The sequence below is a fragment of the Elephas maximus genome, chromosome 14 (genome assembly GCF_024166365.1).
Source record: "Elephas maximus indicus isolate mEleMax1 chromosome 14, mEleMax1 primary haplotype, whole genome shotgun sequence".
Taxonomy (NCBI): domain Eukaryota; kingdom Metazoa; phylum Chordata; class Mammalia; order Proboscidea; family Elephantidae; genus Elephas; species Elephas maximus.
In genome coordinates this window covers 92,022,445-92,040,379 of record NC_064832.1, presented here as the reverse complement: position 1 = coordinate 92,040,379, position 17,935 = coordinate 92,022,445, and the positions used below count along the sequence as shown (strand labels likewise).

Genomic DNA, 17,935 nt, shown 5'->3' with positions numbered 1-17,935 from the left:
TTCCAGGTGTAAATTGTATTTTAATTGGGCCTTTAAGGACGTCACCAGGTAAGCTGACTAGTCTCTGAATATAAATGAAGAAACCAAGACTTAAAAATATATCGATTTGGAAATCATTTTCTCTCCCTTTGAAACAGAATGTGATTTTGAAATAAAAAAGTAAATGATGATAGCATAAAGTACTATAATAATTCAAATTATAGAAAATCGAACTACATTGCTTTTTTACTAAATTTAATTTCTTTTGACACCAAAAAATCAGATAATTTATGTCCAAGTTATGTATTTCTACCTCTTTCAATGTACACTCTACAGTTGAATTTATTTCAGTACAGGCGTTCATTATAGACATTACACATTCGGGCCCTTAACCAAAAAAACCAAACCTGTTGCCGTTGAGTCAATTCCGACTCATAGCGACCCTCTAGGACAGAGTAGAATGGCCCCGTAGCGTTTCCAAGGAGCACCTGGCGATGTGAACTGCTGACTTTTTGGTTAGCAGCCGTAGCACTTAACCACTATGCCACCAGGGTTTCCTTCTGGCCCTAAGTGGCCTGAGACTGACTGATACATTACCATCCCTTTCTTCCTGACTTCCTTTGTTACCAAGCTATTTGTGTGATGACTGACAAAAAGCTAGGAATAATGTTTATGGTAGTGAATCATATAAAAGAAACTCATGAACCTGCTTCGCTAAGGCTAATGACAAATTCCTTCTTAGCTTATCTTATGTCTGTAGAAACCATTCATAATCATATAAACAAGCATTAGTTTTTGGTTGTAATACCACATAGAATTGACCAGGTCAACTACATGGTTTCTAAAGATGACCAGGCTGTTAGGTAACCAGTTTGAAGCTATATTCAAATTCAGTTTTTCTCCCCAGGTTAGGATTTGCCTGAGTTTGAGCTGTATTGGCAGGACTCCTTCTCTTCTCCCCAGAGCAATGAAGTTTGTTGCTATACAATCTGACACCAAAGATAGTTTTATCTATGGAGGAAATGACTTTGGGCATTTGTAATTATGGAGGGAGGCGGTATTGTTTGGTGGTTAAGAGCAAGGCCTCTGGAGCCGTACTCCCTGGCTTTAAATCCAGCAAGGTCATTCAGCAGCTGTCTGACTGGCTCAGGCAGTTAACTTTTGCCTCGGCTGCTTTATCTGAAGAATGAGGATGATAATAACTGTACCTATCTCCTAGACTGTTGTCAGGTTTAAGTATTTCTAGCTCTATCTATACATATGTATTCTCTCATACAATACATATAACATATAATATGCAATGAATTATATGAGAGAGAGTCTATTTAGAATAGTATTTCGCACATAATAAATGGGATATAAATAATAATATTATTATTAGGTATAACTTGTATATTAGGTCCAAACCAAAGCCAAATTCTTTGTCACAGAGTCAATTCTGACTCATAGCGACCCTACAGGACAGATGAGAACTGCCCCATAGTTTCCAAGGAGCGTCTGGTGGATTCAAACTGCCAATCTTTTGGTTAGCAGCCAAACTCTTAACCACTGCACTGCTAGGGTTCTGTATTAAGTCCAAGAGACCTTAACTGAAGAAATGCTATTAGACTATTCATAAATTTGCTTACTGTATTTTTTTGTGTGTGTATGTATTCATGCCCAGAGCTAAACAACAATAACAATAAAAATTATTTTATATTTCCCAAATGTATGTGAATTTCGTCTTTACTTAATTTCAAACAAGTCAAAGCTTAGTTGAAACATTTATTGGTGACACTTTGATTAAGCCCTGAGAATAGAACATACAGATTCGTTACTTGTTCATCTTAGCCTACTATGGGGTCTTAGCCAGACCTTAGTACATGCAAAGGATCAAGTGCTGGAAGAGCTGCCATGGGGTTTTTTAGTCTATCACCTATCGTCAATGAATCATTTGTATCCTGATTACAAATACCTTGAGATTTGAGATATTTGAGCTGACAGTCTGAACTGATCCAATTAGTGGAAAAACCGTCAAAATCCTACCTTTTTTGTGTTAAAGACAGATCATTCAATGAAGGAAAAGGAGACAGGGTGCTTGGCACTCACACTGAACTAGGGGAACTAGGGGATTGTTAGCACCATGTTCCATTCTGTTGGTGTTTATTTACAATCTTATACTTGGAGCTGAGAATAAGTCATGGAATCCTGGGTTCACTGAGTCTGAGAACTGGAAGGGACTCCAGCTGCCGTTTAGTTCTAGTCTTCCTTTTACAAACGAAGAAACTGAGATTCATTAAATTTAAATGACTTACGAAATTCATAAGGGTATCATTCAGTTTGAATCTAAAGAGTGAAATCTTATTAAGCTGATAACTTGTCATTTGGCAGTCACCGGCAGGCAGTCTCGGTGTTTCCTTTTCTTGGGCACTAAAAGAATTTCCAAGTTCTCTGAAACTTGTTGAAAATACATGAAGTACATCGTCTCCGAAAACTTACATTTACTATTATTTCTTTTTCTGTTGTTTTCATGTGCAAGCAGACCTTCATCAAGGGCTATTAAAGGATTTTTCTTCATCATTTAGGTAAAGTCCCACAACTATTATATCTGATAAACTGCAACATACAGAGTCTAGGGTTCTTACGGCAACCCTCAAGTTCTCCTTTAACTACACGTCTTTGGATTAAATGGTTAGTCTTTTTACCAGCCACATCCTGCTTTAAATCTCAGCATTTAGACATTCTGCATTTCCTACCATTGTTCCCTATTTGTACTCAAATGCACACATATATAATCTCACAATTTTTTTCCTTCCAAACATATATGTGATACGTGATCAATTATTTATAAATAAAAAAGGCATTTATAAATGTTTACAAATAAGAAATTTACCCTAAAACTCCAAAGCATTTCTTTATCTTGACTTCCTTCCCTGGGAATGAACTCCATGTCTCAGAAATGCTTAGTTTGCCATAAGTTATGGTAAAATTGCATTTTAACAAATACTACTGTCTTTTTTGCTTCAAAGATGTGTCCTTCTTAAGGGATTTTGTAAAAAATTGTGTTAAAAATTACGTCGATGTGGTTCAAGGACGCAGGGCTTCAAACAAACATTTATCCTGCTTCCCTATTAAGAACGAGCCAATGAAAAGGGGTGATTTGACCCTATTAATGAAAGGATATAAACAGCTTCCTTAACCTTCCCTCACCCCATCATTAAATAAAAAAAAAAATCTTCCCAGCTAAGGAAGTTATTATCTGCTGGTCTTTGTTGTATCTGTTGGGGAGTGAGGTGGTTTTCCTTAGAGGATTGGTTGGCGTTTACGAGGTGGGGAGGGAAGAGCTGAAGAACTGTCAGTACCGGAACTTCTCACCTGGCCTCTTCTCCCTGCCCTCCTGGCTTTTGCCCGCTTTATCCCCATGCTGAGGGCCGGGAGGAGCGGTCACGGAATTTTACTTTAATCCTGCATTCAAGTACATTCACACCTATCTTTTGAAGAGATGAATCAGCACTGGAATCGCTGATTTGGTTAAACATGGAAAGAAGTGTGAATTAGCCCTTCGCACCTGCAGAAGGCAATTGGGGTTCTGCTGTTTATCCCATGGGCCATTGGTTTTTCCCATTAACCTGGCCCTTCCCTCTAGCCTATACCCTTTTTACCTCTTACCAGCAAAGTTGATTTATTTAAAATAAATAAATAAATACGAAATCTTCTCTGAAGGGAGAGCAGGCACAGTAAGGTCTCTGCTCAGGTGAGGTGTGAGTGACCCTGGCTCAGCCCTCGCTGTTCTCCCTGGGACCAGGAGCCTGTGTCTGCAGGCTGCTTGTCTGGGGCTAGGAATTCAGCCAGCCGGCGACCATAGAGTACAGCCAATAAGCCCTCACTAGGCAACAGTACATCCACGGTCTTACTGGCACGTGCATTGAAACAACAGAGCTCACAGTCCCTGATCGGTTGAATTCAGTCTTTGTGAACCCAGGGGCACATTGCTCTCCTTCCTGTGGGGTCTGGCCCTTTTGCCAGCGCCGCACAGACCCTAAAGTGGGAACCGAGTGAGTTTTGGAGCACACATGACCAAGGTGAACTGTTAATAAGAATTATTCAGACCTCAAATTTGACGCTAAAGAAAAAAGGAAGATTTTCCTAGGAGGAGACTATTTTCCTCAACGAGAGATGACAGGGTCTGAATGAACTGAATCAAAACACAGCCGGTTTTGAAGCACCCACGGGAGGGCTTCTGCAATTTTTCTGTAGCAATTCACCAACCACTGGATGGGTCATGCTGTCCTCAAAAGGGATTTAAGCCTGTCAGGTTAATTACACAATATTAGGTACGAAAAAACAAACAGTGCAACACAAAACATAGCTACATCATTATTTGCAGTAAATGTTAACTCTAAATAAGTGCTACCTGTCCGTCAATGCTTGCCATAAACTAATTAAAAAAATAAAATTTGATGGATAAACATGAAAAAAAATTCTCACTGAGAATTTTTTTTTTTTAAAAAAACATCAGCACTCATTTAGAGTTTGGGATTTGTGAAAGAAAGCTTTAAAAGGAGCAAACCTGATTGGCTGTGGCTGTTGCTGCGAAGGGGACACTTGTTGCAGGAGTTGTTGCTGCAGAGACAGTGGCGGACGTAGCGCTGTGCATCATGGGTACTTTCAGGAGGGGAACCATGGGAGCAATGAACAGGAGGGTGTAGCATTATGGTAATAGAAGTGGTATTGGCATGGTGAATATCAGAGCAGCAAGCCATCATGGGTTAAACCAGCAGATGGCATGCAATCACAATGCAAAGCAAGGAAGCATGGGAGAGAAATAAAAAAGGGAAAATAGCTTATTACAAGTACAATTAAAGGAAGTTTTCAAACATAATCAGTGATTCCCAGAAAGGCCAAAGCAGATTACTTTGGTTGATGTATTTATAAACATTATTTCTAATAATAATAGATCATTCCAAATGGCAAGTACATAGTGTATAAAATAAGGGTTGTGTGATGTCCAATGAAGTAAGAGCATTTGATACTCATTTTTAATCACAATTCTAAAATATTAAAGGCGGGAAAGACATTCTTTGAAATTAATTGCGGTTAAATAGATTTTTTTCCCCCCAATTTGGGACTGCTTATTTGAACTGGAATTGCTGGGGATTATAGTTTTTTTTGGACTAAAAATCAGAACCTTGGTGTAAATTTTAACACACTTACTGTGAAATAGCCAGACAAATTTTGCCCATGTTTGTTTTTTCTTGACTGTAAGTGGAACTAACCCACATGTCCTCAAGACAGGCTTGAAGCTCGTACCAGGGCACTGGAATGTGTAAGGATAACTACAGACTATTAAAATTTAACATCCAGTGGAATGTTCAGGTCGTAATAGTCATCACAAACAAGTCAACACTTAACACTCAAATAGTAATAATAAAACAAGGCAGTTCAGACATTTGGTTTCAAAAAAATACATCTCTTTATAATTCTTAAAATAAATACTTCTGGGAAACTCTGATAACTCTAACACACAGCAAAGAGGAGATAAAGGCACACCACTATGAAACTTTAAAACACTGATGAAATCAGCCTGCCTCTCTGATAAAGTAGCTTTGTTTTTCTTATGCTAAACCATAGGAAATATAAAAAGAAACAAAATAGAGATCATTATTAAAAAAACAGACTAGTACTTGTGGTTTTAGGTCTTTGCAGTGATTGTTCTCGCATAGGAGGTCACGTTAAAATTGTATTTTCCTTAAATATACGAGTACTTTTTAACAAAAAGCCTCTACGTTAACTCTAAAGCCAAATAAGCCTACAGACTACCATTTCCTAAAGCAGGTCTACCATCTCTGAAATAAATGTCAAGCAAGTGAAGATACTGTACATAATATAAAAGACAAAGAAAAAAAGGTTGAAACCTACCAATACTGGTAGCGGGTGTCATGCACAAAACTGACCCTGCGTGTCATGCAATGGGGGGTGGAAAAAAGTGAATAAAGGGAAAGAAACAGGTTAGCGTTTAGAGTTAACATTCAAAGTGAGATCGAAGCACAACCAGAAATAAGTAGGGTTAGTTAACACAGTCTTTTAGGATCATTCACATTTTCAGTACTGACACAAATACATCTGACTGATTTTAAGCCAAATATTCAAAGCTCACTCCTTACCCTACATTGCACTTTCTATTCATATACAATTGACGTGATTCCAAGAAGAATGACATTTAAATATGCTGAAGCGTCCTTCTTCTAAGACCTCAAGGTATTTTACAGACAATATCAAGTTAGTGCTCCAAGGTTGGAAGTGGGTATTTTACAGATGAAAAATCTGAGGCATTGTAACTCCTCCAAGGTCGTGCACAGCGTGAGTCAAGGGTAAGGCCAGAAATAGAATTCTCTTCCCAAATCCGGGTCAGGCTTTGTCTTCACTAGATTACACTGACCCTATTGCATTGTAAGTTTGTCGTTTGACTGTAAAATGTTTCATGTCAACAGCAACATGAAAGAAAAACAAAAATAAAAACAAACAAAAAAAACAGGAATTACACTTCTGTATCCCCCAAATCAAATGCTTGAGAGTCCAGTGAATTTTAGATTACTGCTTGGAAGTCCAATAATACAGGAAGACTAGGGTTCCTGTGACAAATGATCCCGATATATATGTGATCTCTTTTCTGCTACTAGATTCATTACAAGGAAAGAACGGTGACCAGCGATAAAGTCTAAACTCTGCAGTGGAATATGGCAGAATCGGGGCTGAGTTGGGACCAGGGCTAGGGGTGTTTGCCGTGGCTGCTGGAAGGCGATTCTTGAGGGAGGCCTTTGGCAAAACTCCCAGGAAACCTCAAGGTGGCCTCTTAGAGGATAGGAGGAGGTACAGGGGGAGGGGTATCAGCTCTTCCTTGGGAAGAGTTACTTTACTCGAGGGTGATTTTACTAACATATTCGAATCAGAAAAATCTAACCATGAATAATAACGTATGTTGTGGAAAAGAACTATATTGAAGCTTTGAAGAATTATCTGCTTCTGGTTCAAGTCCTTAGAATGAAAATCAAGGTAGTATAAGGTATCATGTAGGTGCCAGGTAATTAATTTTTTATGAGCACGGGCCCACCCACTTAGGGTTTTAGAGCTGTTTTCTCAGACACTAGATGAAGAATCTGAGATGTACTGGCCTTTACTTTCTCTCTGCTGAGCTGCTCACACCTGAGGGAGACTTTTTGCCTGGTCTACATTTTGATCAGGCTAACAGTATTAACTATTCAGGAAAAAAAGGACTATTTAACTGGGTTGCTACCAGATTCTTCGCTTAAACAAACATGTGCTAACATAGCCAACCTAAAACATGGACGTGCGCACACACACACTCACTCAAAATCCCTTTTATGACACTCTAACTTTCTCCAGCCACATGTAACTCTTCACTTCCTTCCTTTCGCTCACTTGTCATCCTCTTCAGTCTGGCTTTTCCTCTCACTGCTTCACTAAAACTGCTAATGTCACTCAAGATGGCTCTATTGCTCAAGGCAGCAGGGATGCTTCCATCTTTATCTAGGTGTTCCTGAATCTCAGTAACACTTAGAGGTGGACCACTCCCTCCATAATAAACCATTCTCTTCTCCTGGGTTCTCTGCTTACACACTTTTCTTTTTCGTACATATATATGTTGTTTTTGTTGTTGTGAGGTGCCATCGAGTTGATTCTGACTCAAAGTGACCCTGTGTACCACAGAACGAAACACTGCCTGGTCCTGTGCCGTCCTCACAATCGTTGCTGTGCTAGAGCCCATCGTTGCAGCCACTGTGTCAATCCATCTCCTTGAAGATCTTCTTTTTTGCTGACCCTCTACTTTACCAAGCATGATGTCATTCTCCACAGACTGGTCCCGCCCGATAACATGTCCAAAGTGTGTGAGACCAAGTCTCATCAAACTATATATATATATATATATATATACATTTTTTCCCCCCTTTCCAGTAATTTCTTTTTGTCTTCCTTGCTAGATGCTCATCTTTCCCTGGCCTCAATACGCTGGAGTTTTTCAGGACTCAATCTTTTTCACTTCCTTCACTTTTTCCTGGACTATTGCTCATGTATTTAAATACTATGTATGAGTTCATGGCTTCCAGATTTATGTATCCTGCCCAGATCTCTCCTCTGACTTGGAGATCCTTTTATCTAACTGCTCATCTGGCTCTCTACTGAGATGTCTCACAAATGTCTCAAGTTTAACGGATCTAAATGTTCATTTTGCCCACAGAAATCTGTCTCTCCACCTCAGTAAACACCAGATAGATAATATCGCTATCCATCTAGTAGCTCTAGCCTACGCTGAAAGTTATCCCTGACACTCTGTTACCTTGTGAAATTCCCCAAGGTCCAACTTGCCAACAAGCCCAAGTGATTCTGCTTCTAAAACCCACCTTGCATTTGTCTATTTGTCCATCTCTACTGCCACTTCCCAAGTCCCGGTCATCATCATCTCCAGCCTTGGGTCTGCACTGACTCCCTAACTGGTCTTCCTGCTTCCGCTCCTGCCCTCCTTGGTCTATTATCCATTCTACTGGCAAAGCAAACGTTCCCAAATGCAGGTCCTGTCATTCTTCTGCTGAAAATGACTCATAGGCTTCTCACTGCTTTTACGATAAAGGCCCTCCATGGCCCAGCCTCTGACTGCCTCTTCAGCTCACCCTACAATCCTCTCTTCCTGCCACTACGGTCCAGGCAGATTCGCCTTCCCTTACTTTCAACTGAACACATCACACTTTTGTTCTGCTTTTGGGATTTATATATACCCTCCCCTCTGCCTAGAATAATCTTTGCCCCACTCTTTTCATCTTTCAGATCTCAAGGTATATGTTGCTTCTTTAGAAAATTGTTCGACTATTCTTTTATTTACTTCCCTGGGCCACTTGAATCAGTTTTATATTTTTAATATCTCATTGAAATCTTTGTTTTCTAAAATTTATAGCATTTATAAAATTGTTAAGAGCTTGGCTGCTAACCAAAAGTTTGGCAGTTCGAATTCATCAGCTATTCCTTGGAAACCCTATGGGGCAGTTCTACTCTGTCTTATAGGGTTGATATGAATCAGAATCGACTCAACCACAATGACTTTGGTTTTTACAAAATGTTTAGAGTTCCAGTTGTGCAGTGGTTAAGACCTTGGCTGCTAACCAAAAGGATGGCAGTTTGAATCCACCAGTCACTCCTTGGAAACCCTACGGGGCAGTTCTACTTCGTCCTATAAGGTTGTTATGAGTTAGAATTGACTTGATGGCAATGGCTTTGGTTTTGGATAAAATTGTACATTATGCATTTATCTGGGTATTTACCATCCAGCTCTTCTCTTCCAATGTATGGTCTATGAGGACAGAGATCACGTCTATCTAGTCTATTGGGCACATAGTAGGTGGTCAATGTGTTGAGTGAATGTTCTTAATTATTAGTCAGAGGTCTGTTGGGAGCAATTTGTTCCTAAAAATGATTCAAGTCCCTAGTGTGTGAATGATTTTACTTTAAAGTCAACCATGGCAGATTCAAAGTTATCCCCATAAAAATCCACTCTCATTCCCTTCCATTCCTGAGTGGAGGGGCCTTGTTGGGGGGGCTTCCTGTGTCATGCATGTGAGTGTCACATGTGTTGCAGCTCCTGCAGCCACATGGGCGAGTGTTGGTCATGTCACTTTGGCACCAGCCCAGGATGTGGCTGAAACGCTTAATCGCATTACCGTGAATATTGAAAGCACAGAGCTTCTGTCATATGTGTATCTGTCTTATTCAATGTCTCCCTGGTCATCTTGTCAAGTCGTGTCTCTGCCTTTTCATCCTACTCTTCCCCCTCTTCTCCTCACAGTCTCCTTTAAGTACTCTACACTGTAGTCACAGTGGACGACTTCCTATTCCTTAAATGTGCTTTTCCCATCCCATGCTGCGACCACTGTCTGGGATACTCTTCCCTCCCTGCCAAAGCCTTACTTATCTTTCCAAAGTTACCCGCTGCACGTGCTGTAGCCTCTCCTTCCTTCACTCTCATGTAGCTTTGTTCGCATCCCAAAGGCAACCCTTAGCACATTGTATTACATTTGCTTTTCACCCAGTCCTGAACTCCTCTGTCGTCCCATTATTAGTTCTGAAACTCAGCACATACTATGTGTTTCAGAAATACTTGCTCAGTTTAATGGAATAGTATTAACATACTCATTTTGCTGTGGTTATATGGACACTGTTTCCACTAAGCATTGATCAACCTGTCACCACCTTGTGTGATAACCTTGGGTGCACTCAGGCAATATTTGGACTAGCATTTTTTTCCTGTTCTATTTGTTCTTTATTTCCCACGTAATGATATAAACCAAAGAGGGACTGAGTAGGCTGTGCCTTGGTGCTGACTGGCTGAAGCATTTAACTAAGGTACTAATTTAATTGACAAAGACTTCCCAAGCTTTTTCTGCCTCAATTGCACAAATATTTCAACTTTAGTATCTGTGAGTCAAAACTATCTGGATAATTCCATTAATCATATGTTCTACTTTGCCAGTGTAGACACAGCCTCAGTTTTTCCATCTGGAAAATGCAAATAATTATGCCTGCCACTGACGAAGGTGTGCTGTCTTGGACAATAATGAGATAATGTCTGTAAGAACACTCAGAGTGACTCAGAATAAACCCACCAGAGGAATGTCAAGAAGTAGTATGCAGCTGTTCTTGTAAGTGTGTGTGGTTTCTGCCACTTTCCTGGCATAGCAAAGAAGAATTATAACTACTAGGTTAAAATAATCCCTATCAAAAAGAGCCAAAAAAAGAAAAGAAAAGAAAAATCCCACCCACTGCAAATATGCTAGGGCATCGACTAGGGTGATAATCAGCACGGTTTTTGAGGAGAATCTCCTATTTTGCATATTTTACATTAATATCTTCACAGCCTGGAGGCAGAATTCCTAAATCTTGCTCCAAACTCACACTGGGTCAGTGGGGGGATTTTAGCAGCATGCCAAAACTTCATTACGAATGACCATACAATCAACCGGGACCTCCAGGGGAATGCAGTCCGTTTCATAGTATGATAATTGTTAATGTAAAATACTCACAGAAAAGTCAAAATTTGTCAGTTTAAAAATAATGGGCTGACCATCTCCATATTACAAAAAATATTTCTGAACCTATCAATTTGCAGAGGTTTAAAACAATGATAAAAATCGGTGATTATTCATCATTATTTTTTAAGTGGGTTGAATGTGTGGCTTATGAGGAAGAAAGCCTGAAATGAAAACTTGAGCTGAAATGAACACTGAAATTTCTGTCATGGAATTGAGTGGGGGAAAGGGTCTGCTAATTTCCTGTAATACAATTATTTTCTCTTTCATCATATAAGAGATCCATGTGAAAACTTCTTAGAGTTGAAATACCATTTCAGAACACGGGATCCACGTTTGTCCACTACGGTATTTAGGTCATGTTACAGATGGAAACACTGCTAACTCACAGACACAAGCGGGCGAGGACCCACTCTTGGTCTCCCCGAGTGTACGAACTGAGTGTTGCCGGACACACCAGATCATTTCTTAAAGAATCCAGCAGGGGGCAGAAGTACGCAACCACAGCAGCCTGCACAGCACAGCCGTCCTTAACAGAATACGTTTCCGCAACAAAATTCATCATTGAATAAGGGCTGATATTTATCCTTGCTCTGGAAATATTGAAGGGGTTTTTTTCCAGGTGAAGTATTTTGAAATGCAGGTTCTTTCAGTGATTTAACAAATCAGTCAGTATTGGATTGGAGTGTTAAGTATGAGCTAGAGAACCTTGGAGTCTACTGTGCAAGCTGGCTCCAGGGTTTTTCATAAGCGTTCTCGGGAGATGGCAGCGGCATTCTCACCCATTCTTCAGAAACAGACTTGCCCCTTTATGCCTCTGCCCTTAGTATATGTTCCCCTGATTTTTTTTTTGTCTGTCTTAAAATATCTAGAGATCAAGATATCTATAGTGAGACATTTGCAGAAATCCCACAGTACAGTGAGGTAAGCCTACCTTGTAATTATTTCATAAGTATTTTGTTTCAAGTGGATTACAAGGACAAACACTGCTGGGCTGTACTGCACTGGAATGTCACTAATGAAGGTTTTAATAGGGTCAGAGTGAAGCCCCAATAAGTGCTGAGTTAGAAATCTCACTTTACTGGTCTATGAGTTTGTTTATTTTAAGATTAATGCAGAACTAAAACGAGAAAACTAAACACTAAAAACCATTTGACTTACATAATTTATATTTTACTATAATAAATATTGTTATTAAACAAATATTGTTATTAGCAGGTTAATAATTCATTTCAAAGTGTAGATTTTACACAAAGACGATCGCAGAAATATTTATTCAGCTCCCTCGGCTGTTAACTCCTGATGGGCTATAGTATCAAGGACCTGGATAATAAACCTGAAAGTTCCAACCAGAAGGATTAGGATCAACAAGCCCTTTCCCATAAAATTGTTATTCATCTCTATGTACCTTTAACTCCTTCTGATGAGATGGAGAACTTTGACCTGGTAACTAAGAACTCAATGATGGTCTTCCCACTAAGGGCTATGTCACTTCCTGGTTATAAAACAGACTAAAAAGGTCAATACCATGGCCAATTTGTGGCGACTGTGTGTTTTTTTTTGTGTGTGTGTGTGTGTTTGTGTATGGTGTATGTGTATCTGTGGTCGGGCGGTAGGTAAAAAAATGGGGAAGAGATATGACACACATTGTCCTTTTGCTTCCTCACTTTTATCTGACGCTTGGTGCCATGTTCTAAGAGGGGAGATCTAGCGACTCCATGTACGGAGGCCGGGTAGTGTCATGTTCTGCAAACTGGGCTGGGCATGGGGAAGATAGGTTCTAGGTCTTTTTCTCATGAGTTGTGCCACCTTGGGAAGTCACTTCACATTTAGGGGGCCTCAGTTTTCTCATCTGTAAAACAGTCAGTTTGGATGAGCAGATCACTAAGAGCCCTTTAAACGCAAGCTTCTGTGATCAACGTAATTGATCTCTCAGTGAAATGGCAGAGTTAGCAGCCCTCACTCAGCACCTAGTGTTATCAGGCATGAACTCAGAAATCGAGGATAAGAGCTCTGTATAGCTGAGAACTTGGTGAAAGTAGAGAAGAATGGAGAAAGAGATAGAACGGATATAAAAACATGAGTACGGGATTGCTTTAATTTCAATAGCCTAGTTTTTTTAGTGTTCTGAATAGAAATAGGAAAAGGTTAGTTACCGTCATTGCTATTTTTAGGTCATTAAGTGTTAATGACAAATTTCAGTTGTCACACATTAAAGGTCTGATTTACATAAACAATGTCACACGGCTTGTGGAAATGCAGAAACCAAAAGCCCTGACTGCTATGTTTCTCAGGGGTTAAATCTGTCTTAACTTCATGAAATATTTGGCTTTAGATTCCTAAGTCTTTAGCTATCCTTCAAAGCAACGTCAATACATCTAGCTAGGTAGATGCTTTTTAGACTGTATTGGACCTTTAAAAGCAAACTAGGTGCCACCAAACAGCTTAAAGAAATGAGAAGAAAGCACATGACCGGAAGGGCACATGAACACAGGACTCAGGACGGTGAGGGCACATACCTGTGGGAATAAAGGCGGCGTGTTGCTGCAACTGTGCACCGGTGAGAGCCTGCTGGTAGTGCAAGACGCTGGGATTAAAGACCGCACCGGCTCCGCTGCTTTTTTCAAGTGCTTGTCTCTTTGGTAACGGGTGAAGAGCACCAGGAGGAAAGGCCTACAAGTGAAGAATTTGACAGGACATGTAGAGCTTAAAGTAAACACGCGTTCGGCGTCCACAGAGATAACCAACTGCAACATTCTTTTTAAAAATGACAGCTAGGAAGATGCCTCTGCCATGCGCCTTAATTTAAACAGCGGCAACGTAAAATGAGTGAGAATTCGTTACTGAGAGCGAAAGCGTGATTTCTGTAACCCCAAAATAGTAGCATCTCAACTCAGGAAGAGAAAAACTATCAAGCAACAAAAAATGGCTTCAGCTTTTAAAATGAGTTAAACTATTCTAAGGGGAGGGAAAGAAGCATTTGTGTTATTATTAATACCTATTCTTTTCTTTAACTAAATGACAATTTCTTGAATTTGCAGGTTAATTAGAATTATAATGAGCATTTTCTGAGCCAAGTAATTCAAATCTGCTTCACTCTTTTGGAAAAGGTATTAAATTTGTTAAGATTAATTTATTTCACATATTACATATGGAATGAGATGGCTAAACACCTTACTGAATTTTTTTTCCATAAATTAATAATAATGATTGTTGGCAACCGATATTTTACAAGTCATACAAATCTCAGATGGTTCTCTGAAAAGCTACATGCAAAGCGAAAGGTGAAAGGTCAAAGTACCAGGTCTACAGTTGCTTCGAGAGGTCGCTTCATTGCTTTGGCAGTCGACTGAGTCTTTTAATAACAGGCAGCGAGCACATGATGGCAGTGGGCCAATGGGATTCAAGCGAATTAACATACAGGTAAACAGCAAGCAGAGGTGCATCATGGGAACGGCATTGCATTGTGGATAGGTGAGAAGGAAAAAAATATTCTGAATGCAATATACAACGTACAAAACACTAGGCGTGCACAACAACAAAAATGTTCTCTAAAGAAATGAATATTACACCTTAAATTAGTATTGAAGCAAAAATGCATCTACTATACCTTAGTTAAAAGCATATAAGAGAGTAAAATATAGATGTTTGAAATTCAGGAAAGTTAATTAAAACAGCAGCTTGCATACACACCATAAGCATTTTTTATATTGCTTCAGAAAAAAAAAAAAAAAAGCACAACTTTTAAGGGCCATAGGATTGAAGAACTTCTGATAAGTTAGTTTTCAAATATAAAGTAATGAATGTCTTAAGTATACAACCCCAGTTGAAAATTTTTGTAAAAATAATTTTTAGTTGAGATCTTGCCTAACAACGTGAAGTGGCAAACTGAGACAAAACAATTCAGGCAAAAAAAATATTCAAACACAAGATTATTTAGGCAAAACTGTTTGGGTTTGGATCTTTATTTTTTGTCTGAATCATGTGGATAATTGCCTCAATTCCTCTCTTCACTCTGCTAGTGTGGATCTTCCAGTGTGGAACAAGATTCTAATCTTAATACGTTTTGAATTTGAATAGTAATTTGCTAGAATTTCTCATTTTTATTCCATTATACTTCCTCTAGTAACTAGCTTATCATCCATTCCATGTTCTCTACTACATTTGAAATTATAATTTATGGCAAACAACTTACCGTATTACACTAAGAAAACACCCTTTAAGAAGGTATTCAGTGTCTTTGGGTATCAAAATAATTTATATTTAACAATTCTATTTGTACTTCTAGCTACGGTTAGTGACCAACCCAGCTACTGAGAATATGGAATTCTTGGCTAGAACAAGTATAACAGCTAAAAATAGAAAACAGCTAAAAATGGCAAAGAACTGCTTGAAAGATCAGTGGTATAATAACATATTTAACTTATAACCATACTTCTGGGCAGACAGTTAACATTTAAACAGTAGAAATAATAACAAATATTGCTCGATTTAGACCACATTAAAAAAATTTCCTCCTCCTTGATAATTTTTGTAAAAAAATCTAACAAACTGTATGATGGAATTCTGTGAAAATAAAGACATCCAAAGGAATAGCTCTAATGCAAAAAAACAAAAAACAAAACAAAACAAAAAACCCTTTTTTATGTTTAGCACAATAGGTAAATCCCTAAGGTTCATCTAGTAAACACAAATGTACTTTGTTATATCCTAAACTTCTGAGGTAGGACTATGGCATTTGAAATAAAATGGAACAGGACTAGGTCCTTGCAACAAGAAACAATTAATGATATTTTTCTTGGCAAATAAAGGGATGTATGTCACCATTTGGTGACTGCAGATCAGAAATATAGAAATGATAGGGGAAAAGGAAAAGAACTGTGGAGGTGAGAAAAGAGAGTCTAGAAATAAAATGGAAAGGGCCATAGGTAGAGAAGAGATTTAGAATGATCAGCGGAGAAGAAAATATTATAGAAGGCAGTTTTGGTACAGGCCATCAAATATGAAATTGATGCTCTGAAATGAATTGTGAACATGTTAAAAAACCAACTGGACCCACACTGAGAAAACTTATGTGTACTGGACAGCCTTTCCTCAAATGGAAGCTCGCCAGCGTGTAACCTTGATAACCACTTTTGTTTAAAATCTTTTGTCTCTCTGAGGTTTACATCGCTAAATAAAGCAGTTTTGTTTTTGTTCAGCCTAAGTTTATCTTTATTAATGAAATACCGCTACATAAGCCTGTCCTCATGGAGTTCGCTAGAACGCCAACTAGATGGTTCAACTCAAAATCACTTTGGCCTCAGCTTTCTGGACTCCATGCTTCTCTTCGCTCTTCTCCTGCAAAGACCGTTACAGGGTGAACCTGCTGTTTCTCTCTTGGGTTGGCCTTTTCTGACATGCTAATTGGAGGAGTGATTACTTCTCAAAGGCTGTTATTTATGAACAAAACTTTGATTAACCATGCATCATGTCATGATGTCTCCAAGTAGGATAAGAAGTATTAAATATTTCTCCTTAGGATAATCACCTCTTTTTTTCTGATCTTAATTTCATGAAATTTAATTTCCACAGAAATTAGAGTAGTCTAGGAATGTAAACAAATGGAGAACTCTGATCTGAGCAGGACAGTGACAACATATCCTTCTACCACTCCGTAGAGTGAGTCATCCTTTTGTCTTGTCTTGAAGTAAGCACTAAGCTCTTGGAGGGTTTGTTGTGGTTGTTAGTTGCAGTCAAGTTGGCCATCCCCTCATGTTACAGAGCAGAACTGCTCCACAGGTTTTCTTGGCTGTAATCTTTATGGAAGCAGCTTTCCAGGCCTTTGCTAGGTGGGTTTGAACCACGACCCTTTAGGTTAGCAGCAGATTCCAAAGCACTTGCGTCACCAGGGCTCCTTCTTGGAGGGCAGAGCGTATAGATTCACATCTTGGTCACCCTACATTGTGAAGCACATGTATGGAACATATTAAAAAAAATCTCTGTGTCTGGATAATCATGTTAGAATTTGGGTTTTTAGTACACGGAATTTTTTTTTTTAGAGGTTACTGTCCTACATTTATCTATGTTAAGAGATCTGCAATGAGTCGAAACTGACTCCATGGCAAAGAGTTTGGTTTTGGTTTTTGGTACAGGCTTAGAACGGACCTTAGAGATTCCAGTAGCTCTCAGGAGCCCCCTCAGGTTCTCCTGCAAAAACCCTTTGCTGTCAAGTCAATTTTTGACTCATAGCAACCTTATGGGACAGAGTGGAACTGCCCCACAGGGTTTCCAAGGAGGGCCTGGTAGATGCAAGCTGCCAACCTTTTGGTTAGCAGCCGAAGTCTTCACCACCATGCCACTAGGGTTTCCACTGCAAAGAGAAAGAGTGTCTTTAATTGAGTCCCTACAATGTGGCAGGGGCCCTGGTTGTGCAATGGTTAAAATGCTCGGCTGCTAACCAAAAGGTCAGCGGTTCAAACCTATCAGCTGCTCCAACGGAGAAAGATGTGGCAGTCTGCTTCTGTAAGGATTTACAGCCTTGGAAACCCCATGGGACAGCTCTACTCTGTCCCATAGGGCTGGCTAGGAGTCAGAATCGACTTGACGGCAGTGGGTTTGGGGGTACCATGTGGCAGGCCCTCGTAGGCACATCCATTCTCGCTGGCCTCACCAACATTCCTGAGCCTCTGCTTCTTCCTGGGCCTTCTCCAACTTTGTGTCATTGGGTGAATAACTAGGAGGGGGCACCACATGTGGCTAGGTTTTTCTTTTTTCTCGATCTGGAAAAATCTAACGTCAGTCAAGACAAGTTAATCAAGAGCCCACAGCAGGTGTTACAGGCCAATCTAAGGGTCAGGAAACCCTGGTGACATCATCAGAGCTGCCAGGTTAGTGTGGAATAA

At 39.5% G+C, this 17,935-nt stretch overlaps 1 protein-coding gene across 6 annotated transcripts in view; it reads right to left on the bottom strand.

Annotated features, from left to right (window-relative positions):
- Positions 1–17,935, bottom strand: part of MBNL2 (muscleblind like splicing regulator 2) — a 194,308-nt gene that overhangs the window by 22,617 nt on the left and 153,756 nt on the right. For 2 of the 6 annotated variants that reach the window (XM_049853125.1, XM_049853124.1), the window contains 2 exons: positions 14,353–14,406; positions 13,571–13,724 (listed from right to left, as the gene is read on the bottom strand). In XM_049853125.1, the coding sequence (XP_049709082.1) occupies positions 13,571–13,724; positions 14,353–14,406 (208 nt within the window). Of the gene's footprint in view, positions 1–4,528; positions 4,624–5,877; positions 5,914–13,570; positions 13,725–14,352; positions 14,407–17,935 lie in introns of all 6 variants that reach the window. The other 4 variants (XM_049853129.1, XM_049853126.1, XM_049853128.1 and 1 more) reach the window with 4 other exon arrangements.